This window comes from Anabrus simplex, chromosome X, assembly GCF_040414725.1.
Source record: "Anabrus simplex isolate iqAnaSimp1 chromosome X, ASM4041472v1, whole genome shotgun sequence".
Lineage (NCBI taxonomy): Eukaryota > Metazoa > Arthropoda > Insecta > Orthoptera > Tettigoniidae > Anabrus > Anabrus simplex.
Window position 1 is genome coordinate 204,127,951 of NC_090279.1, and position 22,606 is coordinate 204,150,556.

Genomic DNA, 22,606 nt, shown 5'->3' on the forward strand with positions numbered 1-22,606 from the left:
ATCCTCTACTTGTGGAAAGTTGCCGCTTTTTGGTCCGCAAAATGCTTTGCGAGACTTGTTGGCCGCTTGAAGTGCACTTCCGTTACCGTGGTAGCGCATGTTTAATTTACACGCCGAATACTTACTGCCCGCTGCTCTATTCCCGTATATTTCGGCGTAACTGATCACCGCAAGTTGGTATGATGCAGTATTACTCCAATACTGTGGACTGACAAACAGCTTTGAGATCACAGAACGCCCCGTAACCGAAACACTCGTAAAACTAGTGCAGTAGGATTTCCTGACACCTAATAACAGCACGTTGCCCTGTGTTTGGAATGTTCGCTTTCGCAATAGGAAACCTGCTACTCGAGTAGTTGACATCATTATTTCAAAACGCATCCGGAGCTGAGTGATGGATGTTCGAAGTTGTGGGTGCGTCAACTACGTGAACATTTCTTTTTCTCCACTTTGGACCCATAAATATTGGGATGCGTAAATTTTGCAAGGGCGTTAATTACGTGAGAAAATACGGTAGTTTCCTTTATCAGACGGTAAAATGAACAGAAATTTATAGGTATCTCTGAACACTTGGAGATAACGTTAGTAATATTTTCTGACCATAACAAGAAAAGAAAATGCCAGAAACTGTCACCGACACAACCCCCTTAAAAACATTCAACTCATTAAAATTATGCACTCAAATACGCGAAACTACCACATACAAAACAATTCAATATGCCCATACATTATTAACATACGACTCTGACAGAGGGGGAAAGAGAAAAAACACGTGGCCTACAACTCCAACGAAACTACACACATAAACGATGTTAAGAGCGCACGAACAACACAATAAAAAACTCACTCTTTCGTCCAGATTAACTGAATCGCTAGTGTGCACTAGCCTCTCGCTTGCAGGACGATCGCTGCCCCGAATCCCCGGCTGCATCAAGCGCACACGCTGCTGTGGTGAGCGGGAAACACGATACATGAAGGCGACAGATGAAACACTCACAAAATAAAGTATCAAATACGCTTGAAAATGAGGTTTTGTAAATTACACAAGCACATAAGTATTTATCCTTTATCCTAGGGGAAGAGAATTGGCCGTACTAGAGGTTGTATTAGTAAAAAATCTGAAGAAGTAAAAATAAATCTGAAAATCAGAAGAAGAGTTAAAAAACGAAATATCCAGGGAAAATGATGTAGATGTTGATTCCCATAGGGAATCAGAAATAATTGTTCCGAATGAGTAAATTTATAATACCAATATAAATGGTCCGTTATTGGACATAATGAATTTTCCAGCTAACTCATTCCTGGTTGCCAGCGTTTCGCCCCCGTGTTCTAGGCTGGGCTCATCAGTTGGTACCTAGCACACCCACCAAGACGCTGGATAGTGCATACCATGGAGGCCACTGCGTAGGCTAATTGTAGCCTATGGGAATCAACATCTACATCATCTGATGGCCAAGCAGACATCAATTTTTGATAATGGGACAATGTCTCTCATAGTGCATTGGCACTGCTGGTGGCTACAATTAGCCTACGCAGTGGCCTCCATGGTATGCACTATCCAGCGTCTTGGTGGGTGTGCTAGGTACCAACTGATGAGCCCAGCCTAGCATACGGGGGCGAAACGCTGGCAACCAGGAATGAGTTAGCTGGAAAATTTATTATGTCCAATAACGGACCATTTATATTCATATCCAGGGAAATGTGCTAGAAAGGGACGCCTTAACCAGTTTCGACTGTATATGCGAATAATCCATGCACCCTGATTTTAGAAGAGTATTACAGAAAAAAGGAAGATTGTCTCTAAGTTATGTTTTATTCACAAGAAATTAATCCCAGGTTATGATGTACTCTAAAACTGAATAAAATATAAATCTGCTTTAAGAAAGGCATCTTAATTTTCATATGTTATTCGCTATGTGTTGTAACGAGTGTGCTATCTTATTACCTGTAGAGGAACGTGTTGTGTGAAATGCCTGGTTTGTTTTTTCTAGTTGCATTTTACTTTTTTCACCAGTTGCAATACAACTTTCTCTGACGTACTTTCTTCCTGCTGTGCGATTTCCAATGCTCTCTGCAGCTTCAATAACCCTAAGCTTTTCTTTAGCCTTGAACAAGTGATAATGAGAAATTGTGTCCATCCTTAATAAGGTGTTAACACTTCACTTCCAGCACGCTACTTGATGCCACAAAAAACAAAGGCCAGAAAATGCTATAGTAGAACAGGTTCATATTGCTGGAGGTGAAGGGGTGCCAACCTTATGTCAAACAATGCATGCATTCTAGTTCTTAGCTAAATTCCGGAAAAAAATATGCTCGGAATACTCGCATATATACGGTAATTCATAAAAGAAAAACAAGGATTCTACTATAGAACAGAGTCTTTCACAGCGCTACAATAACCGCATGAAATTGTATTTCAAATGTAATCAATGCCATAATTTCTTTTTGATAGTGACCTCTGTTTTGTGCAATAACTTCCTGCTAAGTGAGGTTGTGTTGTTTTTTTCCCTGTTTAAAAATTATGGATCTGAATAACACAACAAATGTAGTTTTACCACAGCAATCAAATTAAAAGCTATCTCTTTCAGAGAAAAAGAAAGTGTGATGCCAACAGTCAAATAATTTTATATGCAACCTGGCATGATAAGACACATTTGGCGCAACCAAAAAGAACTAAATACGGTAAAGAAAAGTGGATGTTTTTTTGTGGTACTGAAAAGGTAAATATAATGAGATCATCACACAAGTGCTCTAGTATCTAGCTGAGAAATGTTTTTTTTTTCATAAATCATACGATTCAACAAAGAGCATTGGAAGTGGTAAAAATAGGGAATCTCGTTGAACAAAAACTGATGCACTTTTCTTTAAATCTAATTAAAACTATTTTAAAAGTATATGCTTGAATGCACCTCGTCAATACACTTTCATGATTGAAAACCATTTATGATGCTAATCCTTGTTGTTGAAGGAGGCCTAACATCTAGGTCATCGGCCCCTCAAAACCATTTATTCATAGAAAATGTTTCCCTTTATGTTCAGTAAATAAATGGTTTTCAATGATAAAAAAGTGTATTGACAAGGTGGATTCAAGAATATACTATTTTAAATAGTTTTAATAGGTTCAGAGAAGTCAATACAAGAACAAATACACAGGGTTAAGTTTATCAACAGCAATTTTCGTTTACAATTTCTATAACAAAATTCTAGGGAGCCTCTTTTACATGTGGAAAAATCCATAACAGAAAACTTAACATTTGAAATCAAGTATAACCTCAAGTTCGTTATTAATCCGTAAAATGAAAAGCAATATAGCCAACCAGTAGTGACTAGAAACAAATCTACGATATATCGACTGACTACTAGCATGGGTAATTAATGTAAGGACTCATACATAGCTGAAGCATACGGAGTACCTTAATTTAAATTTGGAAATAAAGTACAGCAGTATTTATTGGCAAAACTAAAATATTACTATATCGCTGTGTAAGTTTAATGTTTTAACTTATCCTTACACAGTACAAAAACAATGTTGATCAACACAACCAACTTCTGGAGGCATTTGAACAGACCGGGCTATTAAGTGATTTGAGTGTGGTGAATGAATCAAAATGAATCTGTTGTCATTAGTGTGAACACGCACTGTTGTTTAAAACCTTGAACATCACTACTCTGTCCTTCATTTCTCGTCATCGTACACTCTTACACTGGCATTCACTTACTACAATATGGTGAGATGATAACTAGTATGCTTCGCAACAAGTGTACAGTAGAGTGTGATCAGCACAAGTCTGGAGCCATTGATCTCCGTTTACTGGTTTTATTGTATACAGCAATCCAATTTTGTGATTTTAAATAAATATCATTTTTGTTGAAAATGAAATGTGTCATTAAGCAAGATTCTTTTTCCAAAAATTTGGATGCATCCATTATGCGGAGGCATTCATTACGCAAATATGGTGCGTAGACCTTAAAGTTGTGTGTTCACCACTTACCATTACGTAGGCCTTTAAGTCAATTTTTCACCCTACAAAAAAGGAGGTTCTCAAATAGTGATAGCTACATTGTGTAGCTGTAAGAATGGGAAAGTGGGGACTAATATGCAAATAAATATAGTGTGCTTATTTAGGCTCATTATTCTATTTATTTTGCCTTGCAACCATTATGCTGAATAAAAAGTAATATTCTAAGATAAACCATATCCTAATATCCTAAATATGAACTCCATCAGAATTACACACTGAACACTTACCTTTAATGTTATTACTCCTAGCACATAAACAACTGAGCAGGAAGGCTGACTTGATCTGAAGCTTCTGGATATCACTCTGCATGGCTCGCAGCAGCACCGAGAATCCTCCATTCTTCATAAACGCATCAAGGGCCAGTGGATTCTCACGGACCAAACCTTTTAAAATAATCAACATAAATTATACACTTTCAAGATCTGTCAAAAAACACATGTCTACATCAAGAAGTTCAAAATTAGGACATAATCAAGCAGTCAAATTCTGAAGAACGAAATGTTGCCAATGACGTCGACCATGTAGACCTAGTCAGCTGACACATATCACTCATCCAGGTGAATAACAAGATAAGTCAAAAAATGAAAGTTCTCAGCGGAGGCATTTTTTTAAAACAATATGAAATCACCAATTCACCAAATATTGATATAGATGTTAATTCCCATAGGGAACCTGGAAAATTGATAATGTCAATAACGGACCCTCCCTGCGCTAGCTTGTCAAAAAGCTTCTTTTAACCCTTTAACCACCAACGTCCGATTGATCGGACGTTCTGAAAAAAAAAAAAAAAAATCCAAGTTATGTATTCGTTTTAATAATGTATAATACATGTTTTGGACTAGTACTGGTTTAAATAAGACTATATACAACAAGTTTAGTTGAGGAACTTGCTGCCGAATGGCTTGGTGACCAAGCGGCAATTCAGCTTCCGCAGGCGGGCAACGAACCCCTAACTCTTTTACCGAAAAATAAAGAACGCAACTGTTCCGTATGCAAAAAGATTAATACTAGCCAACGTGGTAAATGGAAAAAGACCAGATACATTTGTAAACTGTGTAAGAAGGGTGTACACCCTTTGTGCCTCCCTGAGCACATCTGTTAGAACACATCATAAACATGTGTAAATATTAGTAAAAAAATTTTCTTGTATCATATTTTTAAGAAAAAAAGTGAACTTTTGAGTGTTAAGTATGTGTGAAATAGACATTAGTAATCATGTTTTACTTAAAACGAACCAGGAACTGGAGCATTTGCATATAGTGTAAGATTAGAAAATTTCACGTTAATGTAATAATAATAATAATAATAATAATAATATTGTAACTGTAACATTGTATATAAAGTTCTATTTTTTTATATGTGGCATAGGAAACATCACCTCTCTAAAATAATACAGTTTTTGATGGTAAAAATATTTTTCTTAGCGTTGCTTTTAATCATGAAATACTATTTTTTTTAAAGGAAGAAAATATTTTTTTGAATTATCACTTCATAAAATAGAGAATTACAAAATAAAGGTGCATTAATTTACATTAATAAAATGCCCGAAGTATTACCTTCAAAACAAAAAAATGTCCATCCAGTTTACATAAATTGAACAGAAGTTATTACGAATAATTTACTGCAAGGTAAAAAGTGCTCATTAGGCCTTGGCGGTATAGGACATGGACACCGCGTATGAGGCTGGAGGTCAAAGGGTTAATATCACGACTATAAGTTGGTACTATAAAAGCATGGCTTCCCCTGGAACACCTTTCTTTTGCAATATTAAAAAGCAGCTGTTTTGTATGTAAAAAGATATCAAATTAACATTTTTCCTTGTCGATAAAAAGGCGCAGTTAACAGTTTTCTATTTCAAGAAATGTAAAGGAAAATCAAAGTACACTCACATGAGATACCATAGAGAGCCTTCACACGGACCTGTTCGTTGGGGTCACTGTCCAGCAATGCGAGGAGTGGTGGGAGAAGTCCAGCCTCCAGTATCTTCTCCTGGCAGAAAGGATTATTCTGAGTCAGCTCTGCAATGATTTCTGCTGCTCGCCACCTCAGACTGCTGTGAGCCGAGTCTAGACACGGCCGGAAGATAACAAACCCTCCGATCTTGTAGAAGTCTGACACAAGAGCAAATGGATCACCAAGTTACAAGAGGCAGAGCACAAGGCCTTTTAAAACCTCATCATTCATTACTAAATTAAAACACAAGTACTACAGTGCGTGGCATGAATGATGACGGCCCAGTTTAGAGGTTCTGTGCAGTTATGTCCTCACTCCACAGAAGACTATGTGGTAAATATGAGGGAAAGTGGGAGTGAGATTTGTAGATCCTAACAGGTGGGTAGGAGAGAGGGACCTACCCTCAGATGGCCTTCAACTTGAAACAAAATAGTAAGTATAAGTTGGGGGAGGTCGGTTTATAAGAGTTGTAGTGAAGCATATTCCTGGATCAGGGAGTGGTGATGAGAGTGTAGGTAGATGGCAGTAAAGCTGTTTGTCTTAAAATGAAAAAGTATAGTAACGAAAGGAACAGAATTAATTTGATAGATACATATATTTACCAGATATAGCAAAAGGAGTTGAACCATGACTCAGAAGTAACATTACGGATATGAAAATTTTCTCATGGATCTGGAGTGTTTGTCATACAGACAGCAAAAGAACAGTACGTGGGGGAATATTCATACTGGTGAAAGAAGAATTTTAAAGGCATGAAAACGTTAAGGGTGAAAACCATGAAATTCTAGGTGTAAAGCTTATTTCCACACACAATAGGCAACTTCAGGTTTCTAGGATGAACAGACCTGGAAAGGGTGGGGCTGATGCTGATGTGGAATTATACCAAATGTTAACCGGGAAGCTAATGCGAATGACAGAAAGCAAGAATAACAAATGGTACATAAGTTAATCTGGGAAAAACAACTGAAAGAAAAAGTGATAGAACCAATCAGAGGGGAAAATACTGTAGACATGGTGTTGATAAAACCAGACGATCTCTATAGAGAAACTGAAGTGTTTGATGGTATAAACGACCACGAAGCAGGTTTTGTCGTAGTTAAAAATAAATGCAATAGAAGAAAAGGTGGTAAAATTAAAATTATCAGGCAATCCCACATGGTTGATAAGAAGGCCACGGGAGAATTTTTAAAATATATTACGACGAGTGGAAAATGGTATATAAAAATGTTAACAGTATATGGCATGTGTTCAAGGAAATTGTGGCAGGGTGTGAAAGTGAGTATGCATCTTTCAAGGGCGTAAGGAATGGTAAATACCCGTTACCGTATATTACAACAGAAAAATAAAGAGATTAAGAAGGAGGTGCAAGTAAAAAAAAAAAAAAAAAAAAATTAAAAAAATATGTTACTGGCTTTACGCCCGACTGACTACTTTTACGGTTTTCGGAGACGATGAGGTACCGGAATTTAGTCCCACAGGAGTTCTTTTATGTGCCGGTAAAGCTACCAACACGAGGTAGACGTATTTGAGCATCTTCAAATACCACCGGACTGAGCGAGGATCGAATCTGCCAAGTTGGGGTCAGAAGGCCAGCGCCTCAACCGTCTGAGCCACTCAGCCCGGCAGGTTAGAAAGTGCAGGTTATAAATTTCATTTTTTTTGTCCGTATTGAAGATCTACTTGTGATACAAATTCTTATAATTTTGTTAATTACCGCCTATTCAATACAATAAAAACGTAATAAAAACTTACATATTTATTAAGTTGTTGATATGGTACATGTTTCGCTCCTTTAATTATGTCTTTAACACTATGAGCCCGGACATTTCAAGATGGCGTCTCTACCCTGTGCCAGCGTAATTTAGACTCTCAGAAAAAAAAATCACAGTTCTGCCAGTTTTCGCATTATAAATTAACAAATTTATATACATATTGTACAAAGAGTGGGCTATCCCACAAAATCAAATAAAAAATGCTTACCTTCAGCATTGGAAAGATACTTGGGCTACAATACTGGTCCATTATGATGCTCCAGTAGTCCCGGAGAAAAGGTTTACGAATCAAACACGTGAATTACAACTGCAAAAAATAACTGTAGTTCATTCAGAGTCACTGGTTTCCACTGCGCATGCACTGATGTAGGTGTATTTGCTGTAGGGCAATCTGTTACTTTCCACTCGGATAACATTCAGTACATTACTATCAAAAAATAAACTAAAGAAATCAAGAGGTGAAGATTCTGCAGAAATACGAAGATTCTTAGCATTCAGTCCCGGTGCGCCAGTAAAAACGGGCCTGTTCACAGGAGTAATATGTTTCCATTGTGTTCCCATGCTTCTTACCTCCATTCGTCTTTTTGCGACTGGTTCTTCTGGTGATGAATCTGATGATTCAGCATCCTGAGGGACTTGTATATTTTCATTTTCTTCTTCACGATCACTTTCATACAGATCAGAATCTGAATCGTTCACAAGTTCCGTAATAATCTGTTCAATTATCCGTGGGCTGTATGCACGCGTAGGATTTTCTTTACTTGTATAAGGTCCGGGATCCATATCTCAATAATTATACAGATAAACCGACTACTTGAGAGATGATTGCAGACTGTTGCCTCACTACACTTTGATTCTAAATCTGTGAAGTCATATAATCTATCATTAGAACATAAATTTGAGCTTATCTAACCGGAGTGCGCGAGGAGTACGTATGTCAGCAATTACGTAAGATCTGAGCACACGTGGCTACGAAACATCGTCCCTAAGTTGCACCACGAATCACTATCGTTCGACAACACCACCTAACGATAGTAAAGGAAATCGACAACACGTCAAAGCAAAAACTAATTCGATAACGTGAATAGCTTTCGTGTGGCTGAATTTCAAAGATCGTGGTAGTAGTATTACTAACAGCGGCACTTAGGCGCACGCCGCGTGGTAGTAATATTACTACCGGTGGGCGCATAGTGTTAAGTTTAGACAATTTTATTGACAAACGAATAAGTCGCTGATGCGTTGTTCTTTTCCAAAATCTGTCATGCTCTAAAGCGTACCATTCCTAAAAAGGAATATAAAAAGAACAATGAGTAATAGGTGAAGGTATAACACGAGCAACACCAACGAAAGTAAAGAATATAACCTACAATAGTCACACGGTCACACGCACAGGCGGGAACTCGCCGCCCGGGAGAAGAATAACAAACGTCTACTCGTGTACATGCCTCGGCAGTGACTAACAATGACTCCACTCTGCGCGAACAATGTCCTGGAGAACAACCCTTCACACATCTCAATAAAATTAAAAATTCACGAAAACGTTTAAACAGCGGGGAATCCCCGCCCTGCGTGTAATGGAGTGTTAATACTAGGTTCTTTTTTTTTTTTTTTTTTTTTTGCTAGTTGTTTTACGTCGCACCGACACACATAGATCTTACGGCGCCGATGGGACAGGCAAGGCCTAGGAGTTGGAAGGAAGCGTCCGTTGTCTTAATTAAGGTACAGCCCCAGCATTTGACTGGTGTGAAAATGGGAAACCATGGAAAACCATCTTCAGAGCTGCCGACAGTGGGGTTCGAACCCACTATCTCCTGAATCCCGGATACTGGCTGCAATTAAGTGACTGCAGCTATCAAGCTCAGTTCTGAAACATTACAGTACTTTGCAGCCCTAAGTGTATGGTTAGTTACAGGCACAGAGAGACGTTTATTCTATGGCTGAGTTAACAGAACATTGTGAGGTGCAAATGAGTGCACTAGCAGAGACCTATTAATGTGTTAACAACATGGAGTGCCAAGATTATTGACAGCCCTTCAAACATCAACTACCTCTGCCAGAATCAAACTAGCGAACTTCGAATCTTGAGTACAACACTCCTCCACTAATCCACTGAGGCAGTTATGTGCAGAAAATATTATTGCTCACACTCATTCTGAAAAGTAAGAGGTCTCTTCTCTCTACGAGTATAAGCAGTAAAACGCTTCTAAAGAGCACACCTTCAAAAGTTTACTAAAGGAATTATTAAACAATAACCTTGCTATATTGTTGCAATAAGTTAGCAATTTATCAAATATGCTGTAAAATGTTCGTGCTACTCCCATCTTAATCATCTTGATTTTTGAAACAACGCATTTAAACGCAGGAATCACCAAGCAATGAACAAGAATGGGAATTACCGTTTGCAGTGTCCAAATTATCGACCCAATCTGCAATGACCTCTAAAGCGCGTTCGCATTCCGTGGGATCATCTTGCAGCTCCAACGTGCCAGCTTTCTTCAGAACCTCGATAGATTTCAGTAACATTTCAATGACATCCACTGTCAAGTGCTTCAAAGCATTCTCCAACCATTTCCTCCTCTGAAAAATAAAATAATGAATGAAAAAGAAAAAACTACATTAGATTTCAATTTCTTAGTCTTATCACTTCACAGATTGTATAATAATTTATCATCATTTAATAAAATGTTTATTAAATACAAAGATATACAATTCAAAGAAGTTTCTTAAATATCTTTTAGAAATCCATTCTATGTACACAACAAAATTTAAAGCTTTGCACAAATACTTCAGTACTAGGGTGACCAACTGTTGAAGGAAGGAATGAAGGAGAAGGCAGTCGGAAAAAGGAGGAAATTCTACAATTCTGGGGGGAAGAAGTGTTCAGAATGTACCTTCTCACTTCCAAGTTACTGTTAGTGCGTGGTGTGGTGTGTGTGGCCACTGTGTTATGTGCACAACACACACTTTTCTTCCTTTTGTCATCATGGGTTTAAATTATGGCTTTATTTTTTTTTTTTGTGATGAAATAGAAGTACAGCAGTCATCACTATCCGATGCAAATCCATTTCAAAAATCACTTTTAAAAAAACACCAGTTAATACAACACACGTTGATGCTCTTCGTGCTACAGCGTGGCCACACATGCCACGCCACGGACTAATGGTAACTCTAAATCAATTCCATTTGGATCCGTATTGACAATTATGTTATACAAGATAAAAACCTAGTATATTGGTTCCACCTAGTCAATATTTATTTACAATTCAAAGTTGTAAAAACTTCAGATTAAAACAACAGGACATGTTTCGGCCGCATTAGGCCATCTGCAGCTGTCTAGAAATAACTTTAAATGAATATATTAAAAGTTACAAAACATGAATAAAATTTGCATTCATATGATATACTTATAAATTACAATAAGTGCATGTTGAAACATCAGATGAAAGAGTCGCTTGATGTTAGTGTGACAAAGTCAGAATGAGTGACACTGAACAGTTCTACATAATAAACGACAATGATGTAATTAAAAGTTTCTTCTGTTCCTTGAAATTCACTTCACATATAAATATTGACAGTTGATTCATTAAAATTGTTGTTCCACTTCATATCAAAACTTCTAAAATGTTACGAATTTACAAATGTAGATTAAATTAATTTAATGCCAGCCAGACCCTTAAGTGGAAATCAACTGCCGCTAGGTCATGTTGTGCAATATGAAATCTAGAAGGAAAACAAAAAATTACTAAGATGAATATTAAAATGAGGGAAGCAAGATGTATGGAAAGAAGAATCAAGAAGAAGAAAGAAGGTACATCCGGAACGCTTCTTCATAGATACTATACCATGCCTCTTTGTGCTTTCAAAGATCGTTCTGTTGACAATGGTTATGTTCACTTGAAGCTTGATGGCGGGACAGTTACGTATTGTGAAAATTCGTACCAACAACATGAAAATTTGTTCAGATAGACAATGAAACAATTATGGGACAAATGATGTCCCACACAAGACGTTTACAAAATACCTTCAAATGCATGATGGTTGGTCACTCTATTCAGTACAGATACTTTCATTCAAATTATAATGAGAAGTTTAGTAACAGAGATCCTAAAGACTATTAAAGTTCCACCAATCAGATTAAGAATATTCCACGTAGGCTAAGTTGGGTAGATGTCAGCATCTGTGCAGTAATGACAGTGAAGTTACGCGCAGCTCAACTCCTCCACCCAGGCCTACTATGGCATGGAGCACTGTCAGGGCTGTCAATGTGCAACGGCAGTTGCAGATAAGTGGCACACATGGAGGAGAAATGTGTAACTCAAATTCACATTAACCATAACGTATTGAATAAGGAGGATACAGTTTAATAATAAATCATTGTTATAGTGATTGAAAGATTATTAGTCAACAGAACAGTACGAAGGAAAAAAAACAACCATCCGAGAAAGTACAACACAAACTTTCAAACCACCAATAAAAAACTTGCAGAAATCACACCCAAAACTCCAACGTTCCTCCACACAGGCCCATAAAAATACAAAATATACAGGGTTAACTACCAAAATCCAGACAATCAGGTGACAGGAAGAGAGAAACCCAATTAGCAAACTTGTCAGCCCCCTGCATGTGCCAGTTTTACCCATAACCATAATCTAGTCTCAAAGAAGACGAGACACAATAAAATCAATGTTAAACATGTGACCTAAGCAAACTCTAACCTCAAGAGATTCCATAACCACCTAGCAAATGGCTTGCCATGAAATGGAGGCACACTCCCTTTGAGGGGCTAGATGTTAAACACCGTTGACACGTTACACTAATGGGTATTATCACTAACCAGGATATGCACAGAGACTTAATCCTCACTATCAGTAATTATGAAAATGGAGTAATAAGCATGAAGATCACTGCATCACCTAACCAAATTCTAACCTAACCCACTCACTAACAATGCTTTCCGGTGCACATAACATTTGTTACTTTGACAGCCATCAGAGCACAAGAGAGTAAGATGGAATATGGTGTGACATCAATGTTGTTACGGCAACTTAGCAAATACTATCATGTTGTCTGGCCTGGTTTGAACATACTGTCACATTAGTCCAGGCCATGACAAATGTTTTCAAATCTAAGAGACACGTAATTTTCTTCCTTCCCTCTTTTTTTTTTTTTACAAGTTGCTTTACGTCGCACCGACACACATAGGTCTTATGGCAACTATGGGACAGGAAAGGGCTAGGAGTGGGAGGAAAGTGGCCGTGGCCTTAAGGTACAGCCCCAGCATTTGCCTGCTGTCAAAATAGAAGTCACGGTAAACCATTTTCAGGGCTGTCGTCAGTGGGGTTCGAACCCACTATCTCCCGAATACCGGATACTGGCCGCACTTAAGTGACTGCAGCTATCGAGCTCCATGATCATTTTTCTAGTAATTGTATCCTTAATAGACTGACATCTAGCCTTCCGAAAAATAAAAACATGGTAGTAATAGCAATAGGTAGTGCAATTTAAGTTTTATACACTACAACAGATTACCACAAAGGACACTGAACTAAATAACGTATGCCACTATGTAGGCCCTATACAAATTTAACAAGCCAACTGTTGCATACTTATATTTTGATACTGTTCTAAGAAACCTGTGAAGCCTCCGTGGCTCAGGCGGCAGCACGTCAGCTTCTCGCCGCTGGGTTCCATGGTTCAAATCCCGGTCACTGCACATGAGATTTGTGCTGGACAAAGCAGAGGCAGGACAGGTTTTTCTCCGGGTACTCCGGTTTTCCCTGTCATCTTTCATTCAAGCAACACTCTCCAATATCATTTCATTTCATCAGTCATTAATCAATGCCCCAGATGAGTGCGACAGGCTTCGGCAGCCGGTACAATCCCTATTCTCGCCACAACACGAGGGCTTCATTCATTCCATCCCTGACCTGGTTAATGACTGGAAAACAGGTTGTAGGTTTTAATTTTCTAAGAAACTTGTAAATTGTAAAATGTAAATAGCAAAGTCAATATTGTTAACACCAAATTGTACACTTCCTTTGTATGTATTAGTCTGACATGTTACAGGATTAATAACTTTGTAACATTATCTATCTACCGGTCTAAGAAAGATATGATACAAGGAACAATCCATACTTTACAAGACATCCTTATTGTGTGCCTTTTGTGTCCATGCAACATACGGAAATAAATTCCACGAAAGTGCACACTATTTCACTTTACAACAACAGTTCTCTGGAAGTAATCAATTTACACTGAACTCTCAATTTACCGTAATCGGATCAACTGTGTTGCGGCTTAACCGCGATATAAAAAACACTAAAAAATGCACGAGTGTTAGGAGTTACAGTAATACAGAATTACCAAGGGTTGGGATAATATTGCCGAGTCGTAATAGTAGGAGTAGTCTAAATATTCTTCTTTGCCTTATTAGTTTTCAACTAAAAGTGCTCTTTATTTTTCCATTTATTAATTGTGCTAAGTGCTACTTTTACTGCAACGTACTGGATAAGTTAATACAAAACAATACAGCAGTATCATTTATTATCATTTTACTGTACTTTCTACACCTGTTCTATTTTTAACTTTTTGCAGGTTAACCACGAATTTACTTATCCGGGAAGCCTTAACCTTACATTATCCTGGTTAATCGAGACTTGAGTGTAATATATTGACAGGATGGACTAAACAATCACCCGTTGTACAGTATTGTTATGAGTCAATACGGACCAATTAAGGACCGATAATAGTAAAATTTGTTGATTTTGAGTGTAATAGCAAAAGACATTCTATTTTGATAGTAAAGGATCACAACAGGATATTATTCATGTCATTTACACAAGAAGAATATGCGAGTTATTCCTATGTCGGTAATACTTTCTTTACAAGAGGTTTTCTCGACATCCAAATATTTGTACTTAACATTAATTTTTCCTCTATTGCTTATGTAATGCAACTTTATTATTTAAAATGATAACAACATTAATATCAAAGCAGAAATTGCCCGGAGTGTCAAGGGGTTATGTATTGTTACATGCGCTTTACAGTAGTTCAGTGACACCAAACCGGGAATCAACATACAAAGGGGAAGATTATACTCAGCTTGCAAAAGAAGGCGCCAAAGAAAGAATTTTGGACGCCATGGCGACCAGGATTTGTCATGCCCTGCGTTAGTCTCTCTCTTTCCTAGCCTTTTTTCTTTTTTTTTCTCTCTGAAATGGAGACCTCCTGTTTTGCAATATTTTTGTCATTTGGCCCAGTTGGACCGAGGTCCACAGCACACCAACTGTCCATTCACCGTGTTGGCGGGCTTCCTCATGGTCGACCTCATCCACATCAAGTTGGAAGCCCGTTTTTATCATGGAATCATCACACATTTGCATGGGATGACCATACCACAACATGATAAAGATGCTGATTCCCATAGAGAACCTGAAAGATTTGTTCCGAATGAGTAGCCTACGCACTGGCCTATACAGTCTGCACTAGCCATGCGCCTTGGTAGGTGTGCTATTTACCAACTGATGAGCCCAACTTAGCACTCTGGGGCAAAAAGTTGGCAACCAGGAATGAGTTAGCTGGTATCATACCACAACAGTCGAGAATACCTAGTTTTCTCTAGGAATGGGGCCAATCCAAATCTACGTCACACACCTTCATTTCTGACATGGTCCAAGAGACTCGGTCCTTGTGACAATCTCCATAGCATGGAGGATCTGTCCACATTTCCTTGTCGAACCACAGCTTTCAATGGAATATAGGCCCAACCAACATTTTTGAAATGTTAAAGATACATCAATAGGGATTTACTGTGATGAAAGGTAGGCATCCTGAAATATTGTGTTTATTATTACGAGAATGTTTTGAATTTTGAATAATTCTGGAAGGCCTGAATAGCTGTCAGCTGTTCTACTATCAACGAAATGCAGGAATTGCATTTTAATTTCAAACTGGCCCTGTTTCATGATTTGCAGAAGATTAGGAACTTGAGAAATGCATTCCTACTGAAATAACTTTCCATAATGGGCTTCTGCACTATACCCCCATCATCACAAAGAATGAGCACCACATACGAGGGCAAGTCAATAAGTATCTGCAATCAATTTTTATAATTTATTATAAAAAGAGTACATACTTTCTATTAATATAATTTTTCAACGTAGTCGTCACCCTGCTTTTCAATGCACATGGTCCACTGTTTCACAAGCTTTCTGACCCCCTCTGCAAAAAAGACTTTTGATTGAGCAGCAAGCCACGTATGCACCGCTTCTTTCACCTGTTGATCGGAGCCAAATCAACTGCTTCTTAGAGCATTTTTAAGTGGACCAAAGAAATGGTAATCTGACGGGGCGACATCAGGACAGTACGCACGACGCTCCAACACCTCGAAACATAGCGTCTGAAGAGTGAGCGGTGTGGGCAGCAGTATGTGGATGTGCACTGCCATGCAACAAAAGAACTCTTCAACAATCGACCTCTGCGTTTGTTGTGAATTGCAGGTTTCGGCTTGTTTACCAGCATATCACTGCAACATCCACGGTTTACTATTCATTGAGTTGTTTTGGAACCCGTCTGAAACAAAGTTTGTGAAAGTTAAGCCTTTTATGTACTATTTCATATGCAGAACCATGGCTCATGTGCATATGGTTTACCACGTCATGAACAGTCACTCGTCTGTTTTCAGGATCATATCGTGCACTTGTGCAATATCGGCATCAGTTACGGCTGCAGATGGACGCCCAGATCCCGGATCTTTCCTCATCCTTCACGCTCGTGCGACCCCTTCTGAACTGTTCAATCCACTGGTAGACACTTTACAGTACACCCTCAGACCACAAAAAATGGATTGCGGAACGCTGTTTTTTTTTATTTTACAATTGGCTTTACAACGCACCAACACAGATAGGTCTTATGGCGATGAAAGGATAGCAAAGGCCTAGCAGCGGGAAGGAAGCGGCCATGGCCTTAATTAAGGTACAGTCCCAGCATTTGCCTGCAGTGAAAATGGGAAACCATGGAAAACCATCTTCAGGGCTGCCGACAGTGGGGTTCGAACCCACTACCTCGCGGATGCAAGCTCACAGCTGCGTGCCCCTAACCGCACGGCCAACTCTCCCGGTGAACGCTGTTCTTCCTTGGTGCAAACAGAGAGTGGCGTAGCCATCTTTACGTTGCAACAGCACAAGCCGTACTGACCTAATAATACTGAAACCTACCACAGACGCAGAAAATGGTGCCATCTAGCGGCTGGTAAGCACTCAATGCCATAGAGCCAACTTAAAGATAATTAGAGCAAAATTGCAGGCACTTACTGACTTACCTATGTACATTTAGTCACTTGTCATGGGCTCCTAGGGTTCCTAACACGTGACCGTTGCATCCACACACTTGCATATAAGCTTTGCTAAGCATATCAGTTTGTCTTCTAGGGCTAGGGAACATTTTATATGAAAATGGTAACTCACCCTCTCTCTCTCCAGACCTTCCATACTTCTGCTCAGAATTGTGGTCAATAAATAATACTTCATAACCTCCTACTCAAAGAAGAGTAAAAATGCATCTAAAACTCCAGCAAAATGCCCAGTTAACCTCTCGCTAGAGGCAGTATATTTAACCGTGGCTTCTTAGCGGGCTACTTTCCTGACGACTGGAAAATCGCTAACATCACTCCGGTTTTTAAAAGTGGAAAGAGGTCTGATGTCAGAAACTATCGTCCGATTTCTATATTACCCACTCTGTCACTCATCTGTGAAAAGATTATCCACCAGCGTCTTCTTTCTTTCACACTTCCTTATATATCGTCCCAGCAGCATGGTTTTCTTCCTGGTAGCTCCTGCCTAACTAATCTGGCTGTTCTTCTCCATCGTGCAACCTCTGCCCTTAACGTCGGTTCTCAACTGGACGTGTGCTACATTGATATTGCAAAGGCTTTTGATACCGTAGACCCTGCACTTCTTTTCTATAAACTCTCAGAACGTTTTAATATCCATGGTCGCTTCCTAACTCTCCTGCAGAGCTTCCTCAATACCAGAACTCAGCGTGTGGTTCTTGATGGGTTCAGTTCGACTCTTGTTATGGTACATTCTGGCGTCCCACAGGGCAGTGTCCTAGGTCCGCTTCTTTTTGTCTTATTTATTGACGATCTCATTAATTCTATATCCTCCGTTTCTTGTGAAATTCTACTATTTGCAGATGACTGTAAAATATTCAAACAAATCGATTCTTTATCAGACGTAAACTCCTTACAGAGTGGGCTTAATTCACTCTCTGAATGGTGCTCCACATGACGTCTTAAGCCTAATCCTGCCAAGTGTTCCTCTATTTCGATCACGCTTCGTAAATCGCCTATTCTCAGTAAATACTCCCTCCTCGGTAACCCGTTCCCAACTCAAACAGAACAAAATGACTTAGGAGTGATGTTTGACAGTAAATTGTTATTTGTCCCCCATATACAAAAGATAACCGCACGAGCAATGACACATCTCCGTTTGTTGTATAGATTTTCTGACATCACCGATATCCACGCCCTCTGAGCCTACTATGTATCTTGCATCCTACCAATTATTGAATTCTCGTCTCCCATTTGGTCTACCTCTTCACCCACTAATCTGAATCATATTGACCGCATGCAGTCATTCTTCTGTGCCATTGTTAGAGCAAGAGTATCTGATTGTCGAAACTTGAGCAGTAATTACGTATAATTTTTAAAAAATATTTATTTAATGTCAACCTAGTCAATACTTATAATTACCACTATTGTGGTTAAATGATCATAAATAATTGAAAAATCGTGAACATGTTTCGCCCTTCTTAACGGGCATCATCAGCACTATGAACAACTTTAAAAATAATAGTTACATTTAAGACTGTCTTACAATAATCAATCATATAAGATTGGAATAAAATGTGGCATTAAAAGTTGTTTTCGATACCATTATTAAAAAGTTATAAGTAAATCTTATAAACAACAAGTTAAAACAATTGTAGGTCAATCTCATAATCTAGTCTAAAAAATATATATGTTAATGTTGGTAGGAAGATTGTCAAACGGCATTTGTCTGAAATTGAAATGGATCCATTTTCTTTAACATTTGGTGAAGGTCCATATTACACTGTATTCATCAGCAAGTAGAAATTCGAAGAACAAAATATATACAAAACAAGGGCTCTAATTAATCATGTAGTAGAAGATTAGATCATGGTAATTCTTCTTGAGTTAAATTGGTTATGTAACCAGTCGAATAAGAATACGTTGAATTAAAAATACACGTCGTAAATTCACGACAATGCACTGGATTGAAGATATTTATCAATATAATTGTAGTATCCCCTCTGTTGTGTAAATTTTCAATGATTAGAATGTTGGATAGACTGTAAAGAAAAATATTTAAAAAATGCATTTAAAGTGTATGTACAAAAATAACAGTTGTGGTTGTATACGGTTATGGGTTACATAAAAATGCGTACTTACTCGAATGCCGTAGAGTGTCTAACTTGTTCTGTTGCTAGCGGTAATCTGACTGGCGTTTCTACTACGTGTATTGTATGGGTGTGGCGGAGGGAGGGGGATGAGTTGAGGGAGGGAAGAACTGGGCGGATTGGTACATACTGGTGTCGATATGGGAGGGGGAATTATAGGTATGGTATCTGGGGGCATGTTTGGAGTTGTTGTATTGGTAATTTTTAAAATATGCGGGATTCTCTTTTGATCTGGGATAACGGTTTTCAACAACTTAGGTATTAATGTGTACAAAGGACTCTAATTTCCGTGTCGTCATTAAGGTTATAATCCTTATTAAACGTTTTGTCCAAATATGAGATTAATGACTTGTAACTTGAGCAGTAATCAGATACTAGACAAGTTAAACCTTCACCCGTTATCTAGTCGCAGGAAAGTAGCCGACATTAGATTCCTATATAACTCAGTTAACGGTTTATTTCGTTCTCCTGAACCTGCATCCTTCTTTTCCTTACATGTTCCAACTCGCAAAACCAGGATTAATCTGCCCCTTCATATTCCGTATTCCCGCCTCTCTCTTGTTCAAAGAAGTTTATTTATCCGCATACCAACCCTCCTTAACTCTTCATCTTCTGACAGGAACTTGGACGTTTTTTCTTCGTATGCCTCCTTTAATCGATTCCTCCTTAACCTAGTTCATTTTCTTCATATTCCTTTTTTTTCTTCTTATTGCTGTCCTCACTTTTGTACATAATATAATATTTATTTATTTTTACTGCACTATACCGTTACTTAAGTGTTATATCTGTATTTATCTTACTGTGCCTAGCTGTAAGTTCTTCTCTTTGTTTTACGTTCAATCTTCAATTTTTCTCGTTGTTTACCTTTATGTTTTGTTGTTATTTGTTGTGTCTCTACAGTTATTTTGTTAGTTTTTAATTTTTTTCCTCTATTTTTATCATTAGATGTTTTCCGTCATTGTTCTTCCACTTATTTTTTATGTTTGCCTTGTGCCACTCTATTGTAAATATATTTTTCACTGCGGAACTCTGTAATTCGGTTTCTCGCTGTTTTGGTTTCCCAAATAAATAAATAAATAAATAAATACATAAATAAATAAATAAATAAATAAATAACTCGCATCACGGTCAATGCACGTCACTATAAGCACATGTTAAGTTCACACGTCCCATAATCTATATAACTTTCTGCGATATCAGAATCGCAAGCAAAACTGCTTACACTACAGGGTTTCTCTCCTGATTGACAACTTTCAATTTCAGAACCCGAAAGACTATGCAAAAGTCAGAACTGGACCACCATTATTTTTCCATGATAATATTTACATTTCAGTAGCACTTTAGGCCTACTAGTGGAGTAGCAAGTTTCAGAAGGAGAAAATCATGAGAAAATGAAGTAGAACGACAGGCCTACCTTAAGAAGTACACAGGAGAGATCCTTCCTTTATGCTTCCCGAGGACCCACCAACCCACCTCTAAAAGCATTCTTACTAATGTAGAAAAATTAAAACAGAGACTACTTCAATCTGTGAAATGCGACTATTTTCCGTGTTCCTATAGACCGGAGAACAGTTTGTTACTGTCTCCAACAGGGCTTGCATCACATGAAAATAATGAAACCGCAGTGTTTGAAAGTGACCTGTGAGCTTGCATCCGGGAGATAGTAGGTTCGAATCCCACTATCGGCAGCCCTGAAGATGGTTTTCCGTGGTTTCCCATTTTCACACCAGGCCAATGCTGGGGCTGTACCTTAATTAAGGCCACGGCCGCTTCCTTCCAACTCCTAGGCCTTTCCTATCCCATCGTCGCCATAAGACCTATCTGTGTCGGTGCGACGTAAAGCCCCTAGCGAAAAAGTGACCTGTCATGACGTGCTGGATACAACTGCAGTATTATCGACGTTAATATATAAAGTACACAACGAGTGAAATAAATTCATTTTTTAATTAGCCACTGGTTCATTATGAAGTTTGTTGAGGCAGAAATCTAAAAGTTTAAGTGCGGAAAAGTAAATTAATTTCTGTGTACCAGGAATGGGTTAAAGTTCAAAAACTCTGACAAAAAGGGTACATTTTTGAAGTACGAACCCCCCACTACCAATAAGCCTACTGGGAGAAAACAGGTCCCAGTCAAATTTCCACTAGCACCGAGCACATTGTATCCTCTACCTCTCTTCTGCACCACCACTAGCAAGGTATCACCCATCTTCCTCTTTCGATTACAGGAAGTTTAAATTCTTAGCACACATGGCAGTCAAGATCAAAGGGCAAAGGATTTGATAGTTTCTATTTTGTCTCAAAAGAGGGTATAAGGCAAATTATTACTCACCACAGTGGTTCAGCGGTGGGTTTCTGTAGTCACGTTCTAATTTGTGAACCATGGAGAATGGCTGAAGTGGTCCTGAGAGTCGGGATACCAACTGCTATAGAATGGGAGTGGGCACCTCAGACATATCCTGAGTCATGGCCCTCCTTGTGCACAGGCAGCTAGGACTATACAATCTACTGGTGGTACCTAACCCATTAGAGAGATCCTCACTTAAACTATCTGTAAGTAAGGGTAGCATCCTACTTCACAGAATTTTCACCAAGCAAATTCACAAAGGCTTGCAGACTGAACACAGAAAGGCATAACAGTCTACAATGAGTATATATCTTCAATGACGCATACAGCAACAGAGTTATGAAATATGTAATGTGAAATATAGGTGGCCAAAAAGAATAAGGCTTCTATAAATCATTAGTATACACCAAATAGGTGGGTCTACTCTGGTTGACAATAACTGAGAGGTTAGATTAATGTCAGCTGATAAAGTTACCTCGTCATCCATAGGAAGTGGATCCGTGAGAGATGAATTTCCAGTCGCTTCATAACTATACCGTAACAAATCAAGAAGATTTTCAGGTTGTCTGGGCTGGTTCGAACTTGCTGTCAAGCTACCCTGTCCTGAATATTCAATGGCTGCCACAGGAAAGTTATTAGTGTTTTCCGTGTTGCCATCCCTATCACCACCGGCAGACGACATTGTTATATTTAAAGGGAAATCGTTTCTTTTCGCTAACCTAACCACAATGTGTAGGCACTCCTTCACACTTGCACAACATTACAGATTGAGCAAAAACACCACATATTCGAGTTCTTATTTGGCTCGTTTGGATTTGTTCAGAGCAAAGAGTTTCTAAGCAGAATGCAGCAATGAATTTACTCGAATACAAAGAGCTCGAATATAGAGGAAGTGATATTGGGCAGGATGGTTGCGATCTCCGCGACATCTTGCGGTGAACGTTTTTTGTCTCCTGCTTTCTACACAAAATTGGTCCAAACAATGGACGGCAATCAAACGGACGATGAAGTGATGCAATTGCATGGACTGAAAAGATT

General features: G+C 38.6%; 1 protein-coding gene across 1 annotated transcript in view; it reads right to left on the reverse strand.

The window, feature by feature from the left end:
• The window catches only part of LOC136886362 (hsp70-binding protein 1), a 33,341-nt gene extending 10,939 nt beyond the window's left edge, over positions 1-22,402 (reverse strand). The window contains exons 1-4 of the mRNA XM_067159103.2: positions 22,044-22,402; positions 10,144-10,324; positions 5,912-6,133; positions 4,250-4,405 (exon numbers count right to left, since the gene is read on the reverse strand). Of these exons, the coding sequence (XP_067015204.1) occupies positions 4,250-4,405; positions 5,912-6,133; positions 10,144-10,324; positions 22,044-22,250 (766 nt within the window). The 5' untranslated portion in view covers positions 22,251-22,402. The remainder of the gene's footprint in view (positions 1-4,249; positions 4,406-5,911; positions 6,134-10,143; positions 10,325-22,043) is intronic.
• Between the last annotated feature and the right edge of the window lie 204 nt (positions 22,403-22,606).